The sequence below is a fragment of the Cadophora gregata genome, assembly GCF_030347475.1.
Source record: "Cadophora gregata isolate MNR1 chromosome Unknown scaffold_8, whole genome shotgun sequence".
Taxonomy (NCBI): Eukaryota; Fungi; Ascomycota; class Leotiomycetes; order Helotiales; family Ploettnerulaceae; genus Cadophora; species Cadophora gregata.
Window position 1 is genome coordinate 1,363,657 of NW_026695931.1, and position 22,191 is coordinate 1,385,847.

A 22,191-nucleotide genomic window follows, 5' to 3' on the forward strand; every position below is an offset into this window, starting at 1 on the left:
AAATTCTCAACATCAACTGCACAGTTCTGATATAGAAGAAAACACCGGACCTTGTCACGCAGCTGCTCTTTGTCGAGAAAATGGTGGACATCGTTCGTACATGCCAGTGGAGGAATCCCATTCACCGGTAGAAGGATTCAATCGCAATTCAGCAGCAGACTCGAGTCATTGGTCTCGAAGATGGGGTCGACCGAATAGCTCGCCAGCGCTGCGTGATATTGATGCTAGTCCCAGCGCTCTGGATGAGACCCAATCATCAACGAGACCTGATAGCCAGAATCTCGAGTCACATCACCACGCCCGTCATTCTGTTCCAAGTATTCGACCAGATCCAAAAGATCTTGACACCTACTGTAAATTATGCAATTTCTGCACTGCCAAAGATGAAAGCAGGGCTTGAAAAATCCGCTTTCGCGATAGGGAAGCCAAAATCGAGAAGTGATCTTCGCCTGGACGCTTTATGATGCCAAAGGTCAAACGTACTTCCTTCAGTCAGAGAGAGATATTTCGAGCCATCCAGACCATTGTCGACGGGCATGAGAAAGCTGGGGCAGGAGTCGTCCAAGTGCTGTTAGTAAAGTTCATCAAGGGAGTTGAGCACATCAACGTCGTTCCTGGCCAAAGCAGCTCGCTTGGTATCATGACAAGGAAACGAACAGATGATTCAAGCTAATTACTTGTGAAGGTGACCACCTGTGGCGATGTTGAAGTCGTGCAGCTGCTATCCCGACATTCAACCACAACGGCGAAAAAAAAAAGCTCTGGAGATAACGTTTTCGAGTCGGAACACCACAACGGGTCGATCCACTACGAAGGAGGACAGAATCATCCATGTTCTTGTTTCTGATGGTGCCAACGTTGACACTACAATTCATTCTGCTGTGGCTGCTGGCGAGGAAAGCCTCCTGCGCATGTTACTTGAATTAAATCCACTAGTGTCCGCACTCTCAGAAGCCTTGATAGTTGCAATTGCAACCCGAGACATCCTTCTTAGTAGGAGGCTTGCGCAAATGCTTCTCCGCAAAGTTGCTGACATCAACAGTAGCAACGGCGTCTCTGTGCTAGAAGCGACAAAGCTATTCGAAATCGCCTTACTGGATATGTTGTTGGAGCGACGACCGTCATATGTCACATCTTTAAAACGTGCATTCGCCGTAGCTTTGGGCTATACCGATCCCAAACATTGATCTGAAGTTTGCCAAAATCTGATCAACGCTGGCACAACTGGTGAGGAGGTTCATGAAGGGCTTGCAATCACTACGACTATCGAACACCACGACATCGACTTCTTAAGGCTCATCTTTCGCAGCGCCTCGGTTGGCCATGAAGCCAGAGGAGGCGTTGATCATGATGGAGGTGTACCGATCACATCTGCTGCTCGGTCAGAGAACATCGGCATCTTGGAACTATTGATAGGAAGAGAATTCTAATTGCCGAACAGTGCCAGCCTAGTCAGAGCTTTCGAGATTTTCACTCCTATCAGCATCATCTCCAGCAAAGAAGATACGGATAATTGAATTTGTTCTTGAAACAGGCTCGTAGGGCCCATCTCTCGACCTGGCACTGGTAAATGCAACAAAGTGTGGCCAGTAGGGGCTTCCATGTGCGAGGTCCTGCTCAAGCGCGGTACCTCAGTCATAACGGTGAAGCTCTGAAAAGCAGTTGTCGATCTGGGAATGCAGGGCTTCTGGAGAAGTTGCTCAATAGCACACACGGAGCGGTGCCCGAGATTTTGACCATCATATTTCAATCTTTTCTAGTACTCGATCACAAAATACGACCCCGGGCTATGGTATTGATTCTACAAGCTGGAATGCCCGTCGACAATCAAGTGGCCGCCACTCTTGATAGGCTCGTTCTCGAAAGACGCCCACATATGCAACCCATTAAAGTTCTTCTAGCCTTCCATGCTTCGGTCCACTTCGAGGGGCATCGACCTCTTCTATACGCTACCAAATCGTCCAATACAATACCTCTGCAGCTCTTGCTTGAACGGTCCAAAGATCCCTCCGTATTGTCAAAGTTGTTTGCAGCACTCATGGCAGATCAGTCATTCTGGAAGAAACAAGAGGCACTCCGCATGATGACCCTCTTCCTCGAGAATGGAGGAGAAGGAATTTCGGTTCATGATGATTTGATCAAGGCCGTGACGGATGAGCAGCCAAGTGCCAGACGTTCCGAAATCACCGTGCTTCAGCAGGTCAACATTGAGCACAAAGATGAAGAAGCACTATAAATTACAACAGAAAAAGGTGCAGCCGCTTTTGTTGAAATAATGTTACATATGAAGCCAACAGCTGAGCCAGTTTCAATGGCTTTTTTTTATGCCTTCATGACCGGCCTACCAGAACCCACGTGCGTCGCGGTCATACAGACATTCATGGAAGGAAAAAGCTGCAGACCATTTGTACCCTGACTACTTGCATCCAGAGACATCTGAGCCCCTGGTGCTTTCCTGTCTACAACACTACGTCAATAGCCTGAGCGTTCTGAAGGCCACTTTAAATGCTAGAGTAAATATTGACCATGTCATCTGAAAGTGAGAACCACACTGCATTGTTCTGGACCTTGTCCGCTGGGAACGAATACGGTGATTACATCATCGAAGGCTTTATCAATCGAGGAGGTGATTTTGATCTAGGCCTGCTGTCACTGACGTAGAAGATTTGAACTTGCTGGCTTTAAATGTGTTCGCCAGCCTTCAAGACCCTCCTACATCACTATTTCACCTGGCAATTATCATGGATTCCAATCAGGTGTCCAGGCTCTCGTCAAAGGCGACGCAGATGTTGATTTACTTGACGAGAATTCCATCACGACATTGAGCCTGGCTGCTCAAGACAACGACATAGCAAGCAGCAGGCACTAATTGCCACAAAGATACTGTCTAATGACGGCAGTCTTTATGAAGTCGCGCACACGATCAACGTGGATGCAATTGCATTGCTTTTGGAAAATGGTCAAGATCCAGATTTCCCATGCCCCTCGACTTCAAGGAAGGCCTCCTCTATTTGAGCTCTGCTTCGAAGCACCTACTTGTCTCCTAAAGACACAAATGAAGACCCTGAAGAAGATTACAACGGCACAGAAGGCTCTCAAGTGCTTGGTCAAAGGAGGAGCTCTGACGACAGATCGTCTCTCACAAGCTGGCGATCGCTCGGTTCTGATGCATACACTTGACGATGCCAATCCAAGCATGATAACGAAAGCCTTCCTCGAATGTGGACAGATCAAATACATCAACCAGGACTTCAATCCATTTATGGTTGGGGAATACACATATTCTGCCACCAAATATGTTCAAACGGGTAAATGCGGAGGCCATAACTCGCAGGCTGAAGTCTCATTACAATGTTGAATGACTTCAACGCTCAGGATCGGTACTGGAAAATTGATGGTCCCAGCCGCCAGATATCCCCACGCACTGAAGCAGGCGTCAAGCATGAGCCAGTTGCGCAATAGGGAGGACGAGGAAAAATATAGGAGGGGCATGAAGCTGTTCATTGAGAAGAAGATATGGCCCAGAGCCAGGAGGCATTGTATTTCGTGTACAACGAAGGTGTTGAGGAGGCCGCCGGGCCTCAGGGAAGGAGGGCGTTAGGTACAAATTCTTCGAAGAGAAATATGGATCTGGGAAGAGCGGCAAGATTGAGGATCGAGGTCAATTGATGAGTGATGGTTGTCGCTTTAGTTAATTCTCGGAGAGGCGTTTCCAAGCTGAACCAAAGGTGTTGATGGCTTGATGATTGCGTGTTTCTTAGCTTCACTCAAAGCTTAGAAATGTATGTGAATGGATAGATTTCATGGTACCGCACCTAACTCATCGGTTGAAAGGAGGTTCTCGTGGACTATCATGAGAGATTCACACACATGCTAGAATCGACAGCAGTTATTACGAATAGGGCTTGAACAAATTTCTTCATAGGTCTCCACACTTCGAAATAGATGTACTTCTCCGTAGTAATGTATCGTGTGGTGTGGCAGCGCCAAATGTTGACAAAGGTTCAGGGGCAGTAGCTAAGCGAGTCTGGGTCGTGGTTAGCCTGCCAAGACCACTTAAGGTAAGGTTATCGAACAACGCGTCCACGCGTCTCCGAAATACGAGACGCACGCGTCTCCAAGGTTTTTCACTTCAAGCACACAAAATCCGTTGTCAACATCACGATTTGCCTAGCATGCCTCACTCTGTTTCTCTCGAAGACCCTTCGAATCCACATGCGAGCCCATCAGTGGAGCTGTATGTCGAAAAAGCAGAAACCCACACCACCAATTCAACTATGACCGAGGAGGACATCACCGAAAAAGACATGTCCCAGGACAGCGAAAGTGCAGACCAAGATATGACCATGGCAAACACCTTAAGCACAAATACAACTTCAGAAGCACCTGTGAAGTCGGAAATCAAGCCCGAGGTCAAGCTGGAGGATCTCTTTGCAGATATGGACTCAGATGAAGAGTTCCCAAGCTCCACAGGTCAAGACTTGAAAATCACCAGTTCGCCACCAGAAGCGCCCCCTTCTCCAGTGTAAGTTGTTCTCACCAGTAGAAAGAGGACCATGCTGACCGTCTAGTCACATTGGACCCTCCTCTCGCGCATCGGACCCAGAAGTAATGCGATCATTCTATCAGCGACTCTTTCCTTGGCGCTACCTTTTCCAGTGGCTTAATCATTCCCCTACTCCGACAAACGATTTCGGCCACCGCGAGTTCGCGTTCACACTACAAAATGACGCATATCTTAGATACCAAGCGTTTCCCACCGCCGATCTGTAGGTTCAACCCTGGATTTGCGACTTGTTTCATCATACTAATGTTTGTAGCCTCCGCAAGGATGTTCTACGGCTTATGCCCTCAAGATTCGAAATTGGACCCGTTTATAGCACGAATCCCCGCGACCGGAAAACGCTGCGAAAAGCTGCTGCTTTCAAACCTATTGCGAAAGAGCTGTGTTTTGATATCGATTTAACGGATTACGATGACATCCGAACATGCTGTGACAAAGCGAATATCTGCAACAAATGCTGGCAGTTCATCACCATGGCTATCAAGGTGATAGATGTGGCACTGCGTGACGATTTTGGCTTCAAGCACATAATGTGGGTCTATTCTGGACGAAGAGGAGCTCACGCCTGGGTGTGCGATAAAAAGGCTAGGCAAATGGATGATCAAAAGAGGAGAGCTATTGCAGGGTATCTCGAAGTTATAAAAGGCGGAGCTCAAAGCGGAAAGCGTGTCAATGTAAAGAGGCCACTGCATTCCCACGTTGCGTAAGTTTCGGAGCTTATTGGCAGTATTGACCGCCACTAACACATCACAGCCGGAGTCTTGACATTTTGAAGTCACATTTCCAGACGGACATCCTCCATGACCAAGACCCGTGGGAGACGGACGAGAAATTCGACCGCCTCCTTCAGCTCCTACCAGACAAAACTCTGAACGAGGCTCTTAGAAAGAAATGGAGTTCTTCTCCTGGCCGCGCTTCAACAGCAAAATGGGCCGATATCGATGCTCTTGCAAAAACAGGTGCTAGCAAAGGCCTGGATCCCAAGGCTTTGCTTGATGCGAAGCAAGATATTGTTCTCGAATACACATATCCGCGACTGGATATCGAAGTCAGTAAGCACCTCAACCATTTACTGAAGAGTCCATTTGTCGTTCATCCTGGTACGGGCAGAGTGTGTGTTCCAATAAACACAAAGCGCTGCGAAGATTTCGATCCTCTCGGCGTGCCTACCGTGACAGAGCTTCTCCAGGAGATCGACGAGTGGACAGCGCCTGAGGGGGATAGCGAAGGGAGACCTCCGCAGGACTGGGAGAAGACGAGCTTGAAGCCTTACGTAGAGTACTTTAGGTCGTTCGTTTTGACCCTGATGAGAGATGAGCAGGGTGTCAAGATCAAACGGGAGCGTGACGTAGATGGCATGGAGTTTTGAGCGGGTAATGACATGGAGTTCGAAGGAGTTCTGGACTAATGAATCATGCTGGGATGGCGGTCACAACTGTCTTGTAGGATCATTCTGGGGTAATATAAGCTCGCAGCGGATCTGTGCTTGTCTCTATCTGGATAGCAGCGTGAACATGATTGATGAACAAAGGGCTTGTGGTGAGCATATCTTCGCCCTCACTTTGCCTAGCGAGGGCTGTCTACGCTTCTTAAGTGGCTGTGTTCCATTGTAGGGAGACTTGACTGAAGCCTTGATTGACTCCCTGAATGCCTACTACGATTCGTTCATAGCGCCATGAATAGATCGATATTTGCTGGGCACGTTAAAATGCGAAGGCAAATGCAAGCTCTGGCACGCACGTGCCATACACCATCCTTGGCCAGGCAGGCTCGCTTCTTTCCGTGCCCTGCAAACTTCTGTCAACCTCGTCCTGGCTTTCTGAGCAGCTTCAACTCCTTCCCACAAACATCCCAGCACCGGTCGACAAGCCATACCTCGCAACCACGGCCTCCGACTACCAATGCAATAACTGCGCGCAAACCATCTTGTCTACGAAATTCACAGAGTATCCTGCGCTCACGCAACAGTGCCCCCAAACAACCACGGCATTCTAAAGCCTTCTGCCCCTCGCCTCCATTTGAGGCTCAGCCTGCCTTCACTCGAACCATCTCCTGTTGGATTGCGCAGCGCACTACAGTCAAACACATGCTAGCTACGAGACTCGTCAGCAATTCATAACGAGCCATATTTCACAACGAAACCTCAATTCGCGCCGACTTTTCTCCTGCACCATCTCCCTTGTGCAACGAGATCCCCCACAATCAGAAACACCACTCGACAACACAATGGCCGACGATTTAGCAAAGAAGCTAGATGCTGCGAAGCTGAGGTGAACATGCTCTCGCAAGATATAGCTTGGAACTATTGGGCTAATAGCAAAGTAGCGACGATGCTTCAGCTTCAGATGATTGGAAGAAGGGGCTTAATGTTCCCACGAAAGACACCAGGGAACAGACTGAGGTACTGGCGTCTCTGGGGAGCTTCTGCGACTTTAACTAATCCAAGGATAGGATGTCACTGCTACGAAAGGCCTCGACTTTGAGGACTTCAATCTAAATCGACCGCTGCTGATGGGAATCTTCGAAGCTGGATTCGAGAAGCCGTCACCGATCCAGGAAGAAGCTATCCCCGTCGCACTCACTGGTAGAGATATACTTGCCCGAGCAAAGAATGGTACCGGGAAGACTGCAGCCTTCGTGATTCCTGCCCTACAAAAAGTCAACCCGAAGAACAATAAAGTCCAAGCCCTTATTCTCGTCCCTACTCGAGAATTGGCTATGCAGACATCGCAAGTTTGTAAGACTCTCGGCAAGCACCTGGGTATCAACGTAATGGTCACGACTGGTGGTACACTCCTACGGGATGATATTGTGCGTTTGCAAGACCCAGTCCACGTCATTGTTGGTACTCCAGGACGAATACTTGATCTTGCTGGAAAGGGTGTTGCCGACCTTAGTGAATGCCCTACATTTATCATGGACGAAGCTGACAAGCTTCTCTCTCCTGAATTTACACCTGTCATCGAACAACTCCTCCAATTTCACCCTAAGGACCGCCAAGTCATGCTTTTTAGTGCCACGTTCCCAATCACCGTCAAGGCGTTCTCCGATAAGAACATGGATACACCTTTCGAAATCAACCTCATGGACGAACTTACACTTCGTGGTATCACCCAGTACTACGCGTTCGTTGAAGAGAGCCAGAAGGTTCACTGCCTGAACACACTGTTCTCAAAACTCCAAATCAACCAATCGATCATATTCTGTAACTCAACCAACCGTGTCGAGCTTCTCGCCAAAAAGATCACCGAGCTTGGCTACTCTTGCTTCTACAGTCATGCTCGTATGCTCCAAACCAATCGCAATCGTGTTTTTCACGACTTCCGCAACGGTGTCTGCCGCAACCTTGTCTGTTCAGATCTCTTGACCCGCGGTATTGACATCCAGGCTGTCAACGTCGTCATCAACTTCGACTTCCCCAAGAACGCAGAGACTTATCTTCATCGCATCGGTCGATCAGGTCGATTTGGGCATCTCGGTCTCGCCATTAACCTCATCAACTGGGATGACCGTTTCAATCTATACAACATTGAGCGCGACTTGGGTACTGAAATCATGCCAATTCCGGCAAATATCGACAAGAATCTCTATGTTTACGACACCCCAGAAAATATTCCTCGACCAGTTTCCAACTTTCAGACTACTCAAAGCACCCGCCAACCGTCAGCTCGTGACTCGAACCGTGACCAATCTCAGCAACAACCAGGTGGCCAACGAACCGGGGGCTCTAGTAACTACAATGGCGGGCGCCAAGGTAACAGAGCAAACCCCAACCAGGAGCAGAGACAGCCACAAAACCAACGTCAGGGTCAAGGTCAAGGTTTCTCGCGAGGCGGTGGGCGATTTGATCAGGGCACTAGACGAGGCGGCGGCAATCAGGGCCAGCGACAGAACGGTTACGAGGGACAACGAGGCGGCCGTGGTCAAGCCACCCTAGATCAATAGTTCCCTCACCACGAACACGATTGTTAGGTGGCAGTGTTGACTCTGTACATATTAACTTTCCCGTCACCAATTTTTCGATAGACTCGAAGTGCGATACCAACGGGCGGTCCAATCCGCAGGTCGTTTGATTGGGATTATGATTTATCCCGTCTGATTCTGGGCTGGATTGCCCCTTGGCAGTCGGCTTCTTGTTTGTACCATACGATTTTCCTTTTAGTTTTCTTTGCTTGATGCCACTCTGTCAGCTGAGGAAGCGGGGCTTAAAAGTTCAGCGACCTCGAACTGTTATGACTGGATGGGCGGTGTATTTGGCGTTTGGACGAGATACCTTTATAGGTGTCTCTGGAGTCTGGGCTTTTCTTGCAAGAAGGGCATGAAAAGCTGGCGTCGGCACAGAGCTTGGTTTGTTTTTGAGATATGCTCATACTTAAGTGAGCGCACGAGGCAAGGGTGGGAATATGTTTGCATTCATGCATTGGAATTTCTTGAGCATTGTGGCGCTGGCATACTTGGACGACATGGGAGGGTGTGGTGGATGAGGAACAACACGGCGTTGATTATGTGGGTCAATGATGGTCACTCACCGTACTCTACTGGAAGCGGTGAGCTTGACATCTGGGCTGAGGGGGTGAAAAACATAAAAAAAAACTTTTTTTTTCTTGGGGGGAGCGTCGAAAGGAGTAAGTAGTTCGTGCGGGACCTGCTCGTCAGCTATTCCTTCTCTTTGACAAATAAACATATTCTCTCTACTGGCGTGTATCTACATTGCTGTGAATTACTTGGTGACGGCATAACTCCAAGTATCTTATGTGAGATCCAACAGTCGAAACTGTAGATTGTAACAGAAGTGTATTAGTGAGAACAAGCACATCAAGTTTAAGACACCTACGGGCTACTAATAACATATATAGGAGCAACATCTTGAATCAGCACCTGTTTCATTTAGATAGACCATTCGGAGCGGCTTCTCACCTGCTCCATTTTCGAAGGAGCAAAGGACCATCAACAGACCAGTATGTTTGTTCGGAGACAGGAAGGCTCCGCAGTGGAAGGCTGCAATGACAAATGCAATTCCTGGAAGTGTTTCTCCACGTCGAGTTTGCATTTGACTTTGCGTAGCTTGTTATTCTATAAGCAGTATCTTCAAGAAGTTTCCTGACACACACTTCAAAGACCTTTCACAATACTATCTACCTAGAGAAATGAGTCCTCCAATCTGCTGATGCTCCAAAATCTTGAAATTTATACACAACCCAATCCAAAGAATGCACGACAGCAGCGTCGCCGGACTGGTAATGACCGTCAATTTCTGCACACTCCGGTAAACCGATATGATTCGCCATGTCGCCGGACTATTCCACTCGAGGGCAGCGTTGTAAGAATTCTCACATATATATTGCTGTCTCATTCTCCATATCCACCAGAAAACAATGTCCTACCTTGCAAAACAATGCCGCCAGTGTCATAATCGGCGTAGCCATTCTGCTGGAATCACCTAGTGAGGTGAGCTCAGTGAGAAATGCAGACAGACGGTGACGTTTTCGTGGAGAATCGCGCTCACGGTGTCGAGTTGCTTACCCACTTCCACCCAGCACCGCATTGCACTCGGCTTTGAAGACTTCGTCCATTATGTTTTGGTACTCGATCTGCGCCAGTAATTCGTTACCTATGCTTAGAACTTCTACTGTGGATGCAACGAGCAAGATTTTCTTTTTTTTGGAGACAATCATTTTTGCAGGTAGCGCTGTTCTGACGTTGTCTGGAAAGGTCAGAAGAGGCAAAGAGGGGCTGTCATATAGTTTCATAATTGTTCCCATTTATAAGGCCTCATTCATTGAATATGCTCTTGTTATGCCTGGCTTTGGAGGCGTGGTGCACGGCTTGGAGGTATGATCCCGAGTATATTGTTTATAAGATACAGGATATCAGTGAAGTGTAGTGCGTGACTGGCATAAAGATGTATTGACAGCTGATCCAAACATTCCTCCCAAGCAAATAGGCTCTAACAACGTGATTAGAAAACCAGAGGCCGACCAACCGGAAGCCGGCAATTGTACCAACACCGAAGAAAACAATTCCAGATAGCTCCACTCGGCATCTTGCAACTTGCTGGGTGGTGTACCCAAGCTTCCGTTAATTAGGAGTACCAGACATCAGGCTCGTCGTGAGTCGTCAATCATGGCCCCAAGTGTGGAGAAGGCGCCATCAGTCCCATCACTAGGTCGAGCTGTGAAATCATGTGTTCGAGTGGTGAAAGGTTTCTACCACGTTTTTCCTATTCCGCCCGCGCCAACTAAGCCTGGCCTTGTTTGCGAAACGGATTGTGATGAGCCATAGGACGAGGGCATTCGCATCCAGGGCTTTCGAAGTCCCAAATTACCGGCTGGTGGGTGATTAAAGAAATGTCAAGTCATCCGGTCCAAGGTGTGCATGTTCGCTCAACTACTCAACACCTAAAGAGAAATAAAGAGGTCGTAACGCAGATGAACTTGCGTTTTGCTTGCATCTAAGACCGGAGCAGCAAGTTACAAGACCAGAAGACTAGTATTACTATCCGAGTCTGAACTCATCTGTACGTCAAAAGAAAAACAAGTGGCTTGTTGCCTCCCGTCTCCCAAGAAAGTTGATTCATCTCCACCAATGACTATGATAGGGCCGAAGGAGGATTTAAAAGCGACTCGATGAATAGAAAAGTAATTGAATTGAACTATTAATAGATTGAGCACCCAATCACCGTGTACTAATGTCATCAAGCCCTCTCAAGCTATTGGCTGAGTATGCAGGACTCATGACTACTGTCACAGACGCTCAAACATTCATCTGTGCCGGCAGCAAAGGCGGCACCCATGAAGATGAGTATATCATGGTAGATTTCAAGGCCAATAGACCTGGCCATTCTCCAGTCTGTGTGAACCATGAAATGCGCACCATTACTGCCACTAACAAAAGGAGGGGGGGACAGATCATGGCACCACTTTATGAATTTGGAAGAATTGACCAATTAACATGGACAAAGTCGTAGGGAGGACCTCAGATGATCACTCCGAAGTAATTTCGTGACATCCCAGTGCTTTCAACTAGAAGGAAAGGAGAGCATCCGATACCGCTTGTGCCATAACAGCAGAATAAGCGAATGCAAACAGCAGAAGCACTTGAAGCATATATGCCCCTGAATCTGTGTCACAGTTGGACTGGGAAAATCAACAGCCATGAGGGATCGAAATAGAAGCCACCTAAACGAGCACACCCAGGGTAACACGAAATGAACGCACGCTCGAATGCGACCCAACGTCGACCCCGGACTTTCTACCCCGCACCATACTTTCTCGAGCCCAAAGTCTGCAAAGTATGGATAGTTTCACAGCCTCGGGTCGAGGGTTGCTTCCGACACGGAACCCCTATTCGAGATTCGGCTAATCACTTCCTCCGAAGAAGCAAGTCTACGTCGAACGACGAGACAGGGCGGAAGATGTGGGAGTTATCTGCGGCAGCCTGCCGTGATACTGGACGTGCCATTTAGGGGTCGGAGTCACATTTCTCCCATTCCGCCATTGGTGGATGGCTGATGGCCTGCCGAGAGAAGCTGCATGGCTGTGGTGTGCAGGGGCGCCATGTTGTACTTATATGCACGGCGATAAGGACGCGTGAAGGAGAGGAGGCTATTTTCGTCTGATTTCGGATCGAGGGACTCGAGTCAAGGGAGGGGGAGGTTCTTGCTGGACTTCGAATAGAAAATGAGGATATAAACCGGTCCAAGTGTACGAAGGACTCGGATGTCCAGAGCTGACGGCCCCCCGTAAATACCTTCACTCCTGCTTCGTCCAAAGCTTCTGTCGCCTGGAAGAATATAGAGTCACAATCCGGACCGTTCCGAGGGTCGATCAGCAGTGTGATGTGGCTTGGGAATAGCACATGTCTGCATGGGTGGGCGTCCTGAGAGCACAGCATTTGTTAAAGAAAAGCAGCTTCGGCGCCCGGGATCTGGGATGGCTTCGACAGAATCCGAATAATATAATATAATAATAAAGGGTGGGAGGGAGGAGTGTTGAGTTCAGGTTCGTGCACGACTCTCTTGGTATCATAAAGGGGCTGAGATGAGGTGAGGATGAAGATGGTTGCTGGTGCGAGCTGTGCTTGCACTGGTCCGGCTGGTCTGGTCTGGTCTGGTCTGGTCTGGCTGCTTCTGATTGTTGTGCTTTGAAGCGGTGAGGACCTGCGACGCTGTTGCCTTTACATATATCCATCCCATGTCCCACGTCCCATGTCCCTCTCCCCCAACTTACACTCTTGTCTTGACTTGGCTCGCCTCCTCTCGTCTTATCCTGTACAGTACCATACATTTCGTCGCGATCCTTTCGTCCACCAATCTCCCGTCCGTCTTCCGTGCTTGTGGGGTTTCTTACCCACAAGACATTCCATTAATTCAGCGACCACAAACGTGAACTGGTCTAGCTTCGTAGCCGACAATTCTCCCGTCAAGTACCGACGCCGGCAACCACCCTAAGTACCAACCAACCTGCCTACACATCTTCACTTCGAGGTTCTCTACCGTATCATCTCCACCTAAACAGCATCGACTCGAACCCCCCCCCAGCGAAGGGTTCGAGGGCTTCCAGACGCGACCACTTGGCGTCGCAGTGCGCACTATGGCCACAATTGTAAGATTGATCTGCCATCCCTTATCTTTCGCACGCCCTTGCCCCACCCACTCTACGCCGAGAATTCGTGCGCCCTCTGCCCCTCAGACAATCTTGATATTTCAAGCTATTACAGGAAGGTAATGCTGACTATGGCTATAGCTCTGTCTGGCACATCATTGCGAGAACCATGGGCCCACTTGTATCGTCAGTTGTGAGGGACTTCCTGTTGGATGCGTAACCTGCTTTGAAGATGATAGTATGAGCACGCGACGACCCAGCAGCTCTCGTTCTCTAAATCCTGCAGATGGCCTAGCAGCTATTACTCGATCTTCAAATCGGACCAATTCGACATCCTCGGCGGACGTACCGAGTGGTGACTTTGCAGCTCTTCAGATTTCAGCCAGAACATCCCCCTCGATTCCAGCATCCCCGCCACCATCTCCTAGGGTTGTCGCATTACAAGGCGCACATGGTGGCAGCAATAGACGAGATTCGAGCTTCCGAAAGACGTATGACGAGAATGACAAGAAGAGAGCTATACCTTGTGAGAACTGTGCCCTTACTCTACCGAGGCAGACAAAGGAAGGAAACACGATTGGCACCAATGGTCCAATATTACGGACGCGGAAACCGTACGAACGAATCAATGCCCCTTCTCCACCTAAGACCGACTCCTCCAACTCGTCTAACTCTTCAGATTCCGAGAATGCGATTTCGAGTAAGCCCTCTCATCGACGAACGCATTCCAGAACACTGGTCAGAATCGGCACGTCCTCCAGCAATTCTTCCTCCTTCTCCAGAAACTCGCACGTTCACTATCTGGACTACACTTCGACTCATGAACCTCTATCACCAAATTCTTTCTCCATGGTCCGGCAGGCCTGTCTACGAACGCTGTCCTGCGAAACTCTGCCCCCATCTTCGACGCCGAATACCTCCTCACCTACCTCACCTTTCATAAATAGCCCATTCTCCTCCGGCCCATCCTCCGCGATCTCAACATCCGGCGGACCGATATTTTTTGGCGACCCTCAAGCTGGATATACCACCGCGTATATTTTCCGAATACCTGACCCCAATGCGCGAGGCCGTCGCCGAGTCTACGCCCTAATGGCGCTCAGTACACACCGCGAGCGCGCCGCCATGCAAAGCTTCTCTTTCCTCTCAGATGCTTTCCGTAGAATCGCTGCTTGGATCCAAGGTCTTGCCGAAACCGAACTCGAGCGCTCCGAATCTGTCAATAGCCCAAGATACAGTAACAGCGATGAAAGAACTGGAAACAGTAATAACAATACGCCAACTTCTGCCTTCTTGAGTGGTAAGAATAGAGGCCCTGATGGCAAGTATGCTGGTATGAGTCTAAAAGCTAGAGGATTGGCTGAATTGGTTGGAATGCCGGATTTCTTCTTCGAGCTGCATAAGCTGTTCGTACAGGTGCTGGCAGAGATGAGCGCCACACTTGGCCTTTGAGGAACGCAACCGAGCCGAACCGAGTCACGAGCCGAATGATGAATATGTGAGGAGCACTGTTTTAATATTTCAGGAGAGCCAAGGGGTCTAGACAAAGGCGAACGCAGATACACTGGCGCAATGGGTAATGCTTAATGAACGGTAGGTGTTGGAATGGGTGGGGTCAAATCTCACGAACCAACTCTGGTGTGCGTAGGATAGATACTCTTTCAGGGGTATGTTCGATCCTTTTTGCATGGTAGGAGTCTGGAGAGGAAGGCAGAGACGATTTCGTTCTGTTTTGTTTGGTATGTGATAGCGTTTAGCGACCTTCTGCTGGGTTTCGTCGACTTTTTACTGGCCCATTTTCTTCGATATTTGTTTTAGTACGAAGCGATGCGATACCATAGCGGGCTGTATAAACTAGGACGTTAGATATTGAGATCTTTGTGTATAATAGAAGAGTGTGATGCTGTTCGTGCTGTTTGCATTTATTGTGAGTGATTTGTTTACATGGTTTTGGCGAACTCGCTTCGAGGTCGCTTCCAGAGATACATGTCTTACAAAACCAGCCTTGCCTGTTGGATCAACAGCGCATCCCTACCGGGTTAGAACCTTGAAATGTTGGATCACTGTGTCGCTTCAATGTCTAGTAGAGCGTAGAAGAAGATGTACAATTCACGAGAAGATCCTCATAGAGCTTGGGACACCCTCACTGTCGAACTGTATCTGCTCAATCAACTTGAGTCCGTGTCCTAAAACAGTTGAGGGATACATGAATTACATTTTTGTGACTTGTCAGAAGTGTGCAGCTCCTGGTCTAGGCTCCACTAACTCTAGAACATGTTCCTCCCTTACAAGTACCAATGCCTCTAGCACTGAGAAAAAAGATCCCTCTCGACAGTTACGCGTCCGACTGGGTTTTCGACACAATTATATTATGAATGTCGAAATTGCAAAAGGGTTCTTCTTATGGCATGAAATTCAAGAGGCCCCAAAGGCAATGAGATGCAAGTAAAGACGTTCTATGTTTACACTAGAATCTTGGTATTGTTGGTACAAGAGAGAGCACTCTCCCAGACCTTCTCGGATTACCGTCCAAAGACGGTTAGAGCTTCGAAGCTCTCGCACCATTCCATACCTAGTGCTCCATCCACCATGAATATCCATTCCATCCCGGACGCCGCGAATTGTAGCACACCTCTGTCTGCCAAAGCTCTCGAGTTCTGCTCCACTACTTGTAGAAATCGAAGACGTTCTTGTCATTGGCTGACTTGACTTGGCTAGAGTACGCATCCTCCAGATCGACCTGAATGATGTTGTATCTGTTCTTGCGGACTGCTCTCAAGCCAGCTTCCTGCATAATTGCCGCAATGATAGCTCCGCTCAGTGGGTCATTTCGGACAATCAGACTGTCGAGATCCACCTCTGGGGCCAGAGACATCCTGGATGCGATTGTTGTGAAGATCAAACGTCTCTCTCTGCGGTCTCGAAGGTTGGGGAACTCAATCTTTCTGTCCAAACGACCAGGTCGGAGAAGTGCAGGGTCCAAGGTATCGGCTCTGTTGGTGGCCATGATGACCTTGACATTCGAGGTCTGGTCAAATCCATCCATTTGATTCAGCAGCTCCAGCAAAATTCTCTGAACTTCTCTATCGGCACCAGTCTGAGCGTCGAATCGCTTGGTCGCAATCGCATCGATTTCGTCAATGAAGATAATTGCTGGTGAATTCTCTCTGGCCATGCGGAACACATCGCGAACCATACGAGGTCCTTCTCCCAAGTACTTCTGCACGAATTCGGATCCAACCACACGGATGAAGTTTGCGGTTGTTGAGTTTGCAACAGCCTTTACCAACATAGTCTTTCCAGTTCCCGGCGGGCCGTAGAGCAGAACGCCTCGGGGTGGGTCGATACCGATTTGCTTATACCTGGCTTAGAATTAGCTACGATCTCCATCCCCGTGGCCAGAGGCTACTTACAAATCAAAGTGGGTGAGCGGGAGCTCAACAGCCTCTCTAATTTCTTGCTTTTGCATATCCAGTCCACCAACATCTGCATATGTTACGTCCGGCTTTTCATCCGCTCCCAGCATGGCGATCGATGAATCAGCTTCAGGAGGGAGGATATCGACGAGGGAATTGGAGTGACGGTGGAGAGCGACGGAGGATGATGGCTTGAGCTTCTCGCGATCGAGGGTCGAAAGAATGCGAACAACATAGTTGGATCCAGTGGACGATTGTACGATGCCAGTATTCTGATCGATAGCTTCCATAAATTGACCAATAACCAAAGGCACACTCTGAATCCGCTTGATCTCTTCCTGTGCGCGTACCAACTCTCTCTTCAAGCTCCTGCGGAATATTAGCCATGCCTTGGTGACTGTTGAGTGATGGTCCATACCGTTGCTCATCCTTAATATACTCCTCTTGAAGATGGATGTATCTGTAAGTGTGTTAGCCACCATTGCCATCAATACACCATAGTTCATCCAACTCACTCTAGATGCCGTTGTAGCTTTTTCATTGTGGAGTACTCGTCGGTGCCATCAGTTCCTAGACCCTCCAACGAATCGATGTTTGGTATCGAGGAAGGCATCTGCTTTCGATGAGGCAGGACCTGGTTCGCGGGGCTTTCTATCATGACGTCTCCCATCTTGAATATGTCTTGAGTATGAGCTGTAATGGGAATGGACGACAGTTCGTGTGTCGATGGGGTTCGTGGGAAGCTGATGTCTTTTGTCTTTTGATGTTCCGCGAGGCGCGAAGGCAGCTGTGACTTACGGAGAAGACAGGCTGGGCTAGCACAAAATAACGCTAACCTCAACTCCGTTAGCTGCATCGGGGAAGTCACGACCGACGTCGCTTGTGCTAGCAGTCAGTCATGTCTCCTGGTAACCTTCAACTTGACTCAGTCCATCCTCAGCCTTCAACAACAATATCTACGATCGCGACAACGCTGCAACTGCTTTACCAAAGATAGACCCGGCTCAGCTTCTTGGTTCTTGGTCACTTTGCTACAACCGTTCACCATGTCATCCTCGATCACCATCCCGACACGGACTGGTTATGGGGAAAGCAGCAAGGCTGCTCCAAGCTCCAGCAGCTCCAGTTCATTCTCAAGCCCCAGAACTCCTCAGCAACAACAACAGCAACAAACTGCAACACCGACTTCATCTACTGCAAAATACGGACATGATCGGAGACGTAGCTTGCTGAGTGAGTTTCTATTTATCTTCCCTTCCACTTGGCAACCTGGTTGTGATCCGAGTTTCCCCGGGATTGAGCCACGATATAGTGTTCGATAAGATAATTCCATTATTAGAGGGTCATGACTGATGGTTGTTTAGGTTCATCACTCTCAAAACAGGAACACACGGTGATTAATATTGGAGATCCAGACGGGGTGCCACGTTTAGTAAGTTTCCTATCAACCGTTTAACGCTGGCACATGTCCCAAGCAGTTCTAACAGTCGCATCTACAGATCACTTGCGTTAGATCGTCTCAAGGATACGAGTGGAATCCAGGTATGTAACTGTCCAAACATCTCATGTCATTCTAGGTAGCCAGCTAACAGCCCCTGCAGAGATCTTCCTGCCCTCCTACGTAGAATCCAACTTCGAGTCACTTGAAAGAAAGCGAGACCCAGTTCACGAAATCAGACTCAGCGAAGAGGAGATAAAGGACATGTTCCCGCAGTAAATTGTTGTCTTATCGGGATTGAGGAGTAAACGGGCTGCACTTCCGGGTCCGGGGTTTTGCACACAATCTGGCGTAGGGAGATGAACATAGGATTCCCATGATAATTATTTTTTGGACATTGGAGTATTTCGGGATGGGTTTACGAATGGGTATGCTTAGATGATAACAGTATGATTACGACGGTGGTTTGGTTTGGTTGGCTGTGGGAGTCGGGCATTTTCTCGGGTTACGGGTTTGCAGTTTGCTGTGGTTTGTTTATTAAGGCGTCACTCTCTACTTAGTCGGTTCGGTCATTGCAATGAATTCTTCTTTGGCATTCAAAGCAATGGATCCGGATTTGAGAGTGATGCTCTGCATGTATGATTCATTTCGGGGGAGTTTGGAGTGATCACTAAGGGGGTTGCCTTGCAGGCAGCCTGCAGCCTGGAATGATTAGATCGCGAGGCTTTCTGTGACTCAAACCGGCCATTCGATGAGCACAGCAAGAGGATCTTGTTGCCCTGTCTACTCGTAGCTGAACGGATCTTGTAGGGAACCGACTATTAAAATGGCCTGGCTCGCAAGGTACAGTCGAGAAACCTGAGACGCTCGTTCAGTTGAGGGCGTTGGCGCCCCGTCAACATCGGGCCAATCATCAAGTTACAGCTGAGCTGGAGGACACTGGAATTCAGGGGACTGCGTTTTTGACTACGAACAAACAGATTTGACTTTCCAAATTAACTTGGCTCAATGACCCGAATCGGATGCGATCGATTTGAGCCGATCTCAATCTCCACGAGCGGGAACGGGGTGGAGTGTTTGCTACCATCATCAGGTCTTCAATCTAGCTGCACCCGAGGCATCACAACAGTGAGTCAGTCACTGACCGACTGACACCTGCTACAGCTCACCGACAGAAACGAGAGAACAGCACACAAGAGAAATTTGGACAAGTTCATGATATGATTTTCAATTGTTGCGTCGTCGGACTCGTGGTGAGTAGTGACAGGTGAAGCTCTGCTGCAGGCCCACCAAAAAAAGAACTGGCTGTGCATACAGCTTGCATGCAGCTCCTGCAGAGCCAGGCCAGGGGCACGAATTATATGTGCAGTTCCCAGCCACTTGGCCATGGGCTGAATTGAAGGGTCCTATAGACTAGACCGCCTGATCGGACTGTTTGTGCGTAGAGGTATTAGATAGCATGGGAAACCTTCTGAAGGCGATGAGATGAAATGAATGGAACTGACACCCCGCCATACTGAGCATCCCGTCCCCCCGCATTCCAGGCGATAAGGATTGCCGAGGCAAATAGAGTTTGGCGCTACAGGACGCGGCCGCGTGGGGTGTTCGAATTGTCAACAAGCACGATAATGAAAGTTCTGAAATCACAACATTCCGACTGAAACACAACGCTGAAGGCGGACAAATAGTACCTCACATCCGCAAGATTGAGAGTAATTTATGATGGCAGAATTCCAACGGAAGATCGAGCTCCAGTCTCCAGACGATCTACAGTACCTAGTCTCGAATGTGCGACGCGCTGCAAACGAAAAGATAGACAAGGACCTACCGCCCATTGAAGGCGAGGACAAGATGCGGGAACGCGTCGAGGAGCTGGTCAATGAAGTATGTGCTATTTATTGTTCCCAGTCCGCTAGAGAGGAGAGTCTTTATCACCAACAATCCCATCCAACTATGCCAATCCAAGCAATCCGAACTAACACTTCAAACAGTACATCAACAATGTCTTCCACACCTCCTCCGAAAACATAACAATCAACGGCATGAATCCCTCCCCGGACCTCTTAACCTCAATACTCAGCTCCAAGTCTACCAATCCGGTCCTCGAAATTGAAGAACACGAGCCCTTCAACACCAAGCTTTTCGAGCGCGCTAAGGACCTTGCGCGTCAAGAGGAAGATTTGATCGAGGAGATTGCCGCGCTAAGACGGAAAGTGCCCGTAAAGGTCGCGGAGAATGTGAGGAGGGAGTACAAGGAGGGGGTTGAGGGCGATGAGGCGGTCCTGGGGAGGCTGGAGGAGCAAAGAGAGAAGGGATACGCGGATTTGGGGGTAGGGAGGTTGGAGAGGCAAGAGGATGTCGAGAGGGGATGGGAGAGGGGTGTCAAGGGGTTGGAGAGTTTGATGAGGACGATGCCGGAGACGCTTGCAAGGAAGGAAAGGGCTGAGAAGGCGGAGGCTCATATCAATAGGGGAGAGAAGAGATAATAGACGATAAATGTGTCTAATTGGTGGTTTGGAGTTCTGTTTATATGACACCGGCGCTAGATGGAAAGCTTAGGGAAAACCAGGGAGCTCGGTACTGCACTCCGTCATCATGAGAAGCACTTGAGAGGAGCAGTAATGATAGTCATGGTAGCATTGTTCTTGGATTCTTGAGTTGCAGCTTGCGGATCGACTCCTCGGTCGACAAGACTCTGTCCGAGACTTAGCTTTCAAGGATTTGGGCCGGACTGGCAATATTGGCTTTACCACTAGCCGCTTCATGACCATCGGCGTCGTTGGACTGAGACTCATCTTCACTGCCACCACTCTCTTCATCTTCACTTTGTCCTTCGCCACGCTTCCCGACCTTGCCTCCAGTTGCTGACTGAGCCCTGCCATTAGTCCTCAGCTTGGCCTCCTTTCTCTTCGGAATGACCTTCAAGAACGCCTCTCCCCAATCGCCAGTTTCCATCCAAGCCAACATGATCTCAAAAACGTGATTGACAGCTAAGACACTACGACTTTGCATAGTCATGTATTCACCAATAGGAAGTCGGGCAGTCTTGATGCCACGCTCAGCGGCTCGCTTGTAGCAGATACCTTTGTGTCGGTTCTTGTCGACGATACCGCCGATGATATACGTTGTATTTGGAGAGAGAACAGAGAGGGTGTCATCAGAATCGGCTGTAAGGTATACAATCGAGGGCTCTGGCTTCTTAGCTTCGACTTCACGCCCTTCATCTCCAAGGACTTGGTCCGGCTTGACTTCGGCTTCGAGTTCAGATACTCCAACTGCAGTAATTAATTCTGCTTTGATTTCCGCTTCAATTGTGGATGCCGCAGCTTCAGTGGCTGTTTCTGGCTCGAAACTTTTGGTATCACGCAAGGTCTCCTCACTCTCTGTGAGGCTTGTCACCGGTAAGGCATCCGGGACAAGCGCAGGCACACCTGTGACTTTGGGCTCCTCAGTAGATGGAGCAAGTGCGCCAACTAGCCTTCCCCCATCGCGGCCTCTCATGATACCATCCAAATCCTTACCCGCGGCAACGAAGTCACCTTCATAGAATTTGACTCCTTTCCAACTGAGATGGTTGCTTGCAAGAACATTCTCAAATCTACTTTTGAGTACTCCACCCCAAGAACTGATGGCCAAATGTACCCGATATGGGGTAGACTTGTTGTCAGAGTAGCATCTCGTGATCTGAGCGCTGAGCGAAATGATCTCTTTTTCAGTCATAAGCTCATCGAAGTCGCAATCTAGGACGAAGGCAACCGGTGTTTGAATTGGTCGGCGAGGGCCGCCCTTTTGCTTGACGACAGGTCTTTCGATCTCACCTTTGGCGATCTTCTCATTCATCTCTCGCCGGGCTTCAGCTTTGCGGGCTTGTTTCTCCTTGTGGAGTGCTCGTCTCTTGTCTTTTCGGTAGTCTTTGCCAGCCTCCCATTGCTCACGTTTCCTGAGTTTCTTCAGTTGATTTCTTGAGAGTGGTGGGTCATTGGTGGTGGAAGGAACCTGGTTGACTTTGGAATCCTCTTCGTCGTGATCGGCTTGAGAGGCTGAAAGACCCATGCTTGGCGAATCGCCCTGAAGAGGCTCATTCGATTCATCTGGGGAGTTGAGCTTCCGAATCTTGGAGGGTCGCTCTTCTGACTCGGCCATTTTGTGATTACTGCTGTTCTGTTGAGT

General features: G+C 49.0%; 9 protein-coding genes across 9 annotated transcripts; 7 read left to right on the forward strand and 2 right to left on the reverse strand.

Moving 5' to 3' along the window:
* Positions 1-1,570: 1,570 nt before the first annotated feature.
* On the forward strand, positions 1,571-2,236 carry ONS95_013958 (uncharacterized protein; the record flags this gene model as incomplete). Its single annotated transcript, XM_058507607.1, has 1 exon — positions 1,571-2,236. The coding sequence occupies one exon, from the start codon at positions 1,571-1,573 to the stop codon at positions 2,234-2,236; it is 666 nt and encodes a 221-aa protein (XP_058356777.1).
* Positions 2,237-2,956: 720 nt separating this feature from the next.
* On the forward strand, positions 2,957-3,358 carry ONS95_013959 (uncharacterized protein; the record flags this gene model as incomplete). Its single annotated transcript, XM_058507608.1, has 1 exon — positions 2,957-3,358. One exon carries the CDS (start codon positions 2,957-2,959, stop codon positions 3,356-3,358), a length of 402 nt encoding a protein of 133 aa, XP_058356778.1.
* Positions 3,359-4,175: 817 nt separating this feature from the next.
* Positions 4,176-5,933, forward strand: ONS95_013960 (uncharacterized protein; the record flags this gene model as incomplete). The annotated part of the gene is made up of 4 exons (XM_058507609.1): positions 4,176-4,525; positions 4,572-4,769; positions 4,821-5,267; positions 5,318-5,933. The coding sequence occupies 4 exons, from the start codon at positions 4,176-4,178 to the stop codon at positions 5,931-5,933; spliced, it is 1,611 nt and encodes a 536-aa protein (XP_058356779.1).
* Positions 5,934-6,790: 857 nt separating this feature from the next.
* Positions 6,791-8,509, forward strand: DHH1 (DExD/H-box ATP-dependent RNA helicase dhh1; the record flags this gene model as incomplete). Its single annotated transcript, XM_058507610.1, has 3 exons — positions 6,791-6,834; positions 6,890-6,965; positions 7,016-8,509. 3 exons carry the CDS (start codon positions 6,791-6,793, stop codon positions 8,507-8,509), a joined length of 1,614 nt encoding a protein of 537 aa, XP_058356780.1.
* Positions 8,510-10,427: 1,918 nt separating this feature from the next.
* On the forward strand, positions 10,428-14,619 carry ONS95_013962 (uncharacterized protein; the record flags this gene model as incomplete). Its single annotated transcript, XM_058507611.1, has 2 exons — positions 10,428-13,167; positions 13,309-14,619. The coding sequence occupies exons 1-2, from the start codon at positions 13,156-13,158 to the stop codon at positions 14,617-14,619; spliced, it is 1,323 nt and encodes a 440-aa protein (XP_058356781.1). The 5' UTR covers positions 10,428-13,155.
* A 1,000-nt stretch (positions 14,620-15,619) lies between these two features.
* Positions 15,620-17,346, reverse strand: RPT3 (26S proteasome regulatory subunit 6B). The gene is made up of 3 exons (XM_058507612.1): positions 17,002-17,346; positions 16,581-16,952; positions 15,620-16,529 (listed from the first exon to the last, which is right to left on the reverse strand). Exons 2-3 carry the CDS (start codon positions 16,871-16,873, stop codon positions 15,833-15,835), a joined length of 990 nt encoding a protein of 329 aa, XP_058356782.1. The 5' UTR covers positions 16,874-16,952; positions 17,002-17,346; the 3' UTR covers positions 15,620-15,832.
* Positions 17,347-17,629: 283 nt separating this feature from the next.
* ONS95_013964 (uncharacterized protein) lies at positions 17,630-18,300 on the forward strand (the record flags this gene model as incomplete). The annotated part of the gene is made up of 4 exons (XM_058507613.1): positions 17,630-17,816; positions 17,948-18,015; positions 18,083-18,125; positions 18,185-18,300. 4 exons carry the CDS (start codon positions 17,630-17,632, stop codon positions 18,298-18,300), a joined length of 414 nt encoding a protein of 137 aa, XP_058356783.1.
* Positions 18,301-19,740: 1,440 nt separating this feature from the next.
* On the forward strand, positions 19,741-20,507 carry ONS95_013965 (uncharacterized protein; the record flags this gene model as incomplete). The annotated part of the gene is made up of 2 exons (XM_058507614.1): positions 19,741-19,905; positions 20,013-20,507. 2 exons carry the CDS (start codon positions 19,741-19,743, stop codon positions 20,505-20,507), a joined length of 660 nt encoding a protein of 219 aa, XP_058356784.1.
* A 220-nt stretch (positions 20,508-20,727) lies between these two features.
* Positions 20,728-22,164, reverse strand: TRM10 (tRNA (guanine(9)-N(1))-methyltransferase; the record flags this gene model as incomplete). Its single annotated transcript, XM_058507615.1, has 1 exon — positions 20,728-22,164. The coding sequence occupies one exon, from the start codon at positions 22,162-22,164 to the stop codon at positions 20,728-20,730; it is 1,437 nt and encodes a 478-aa protein (XP_058356785.1).
* Between the last annotated feature and the right edge of the window lie 27 nt (positions 22,165-22,191).

Coding starts and splice junctions, on each gene's coding strand:
- RPT3 (XM_058507612.1), bottom strand. CDS start 16,873: ATGGAAGCTATCGATCAGAATACTGGCATCGTACAATCGTCCACTGGA. Junction 16,530..16,580: donor CCGCTCACCCACTTTGATTT/GTAAGTAGCCTC, acceptor ATTCTAAGCCAG/GTATAAGCAAATCGGTATCG.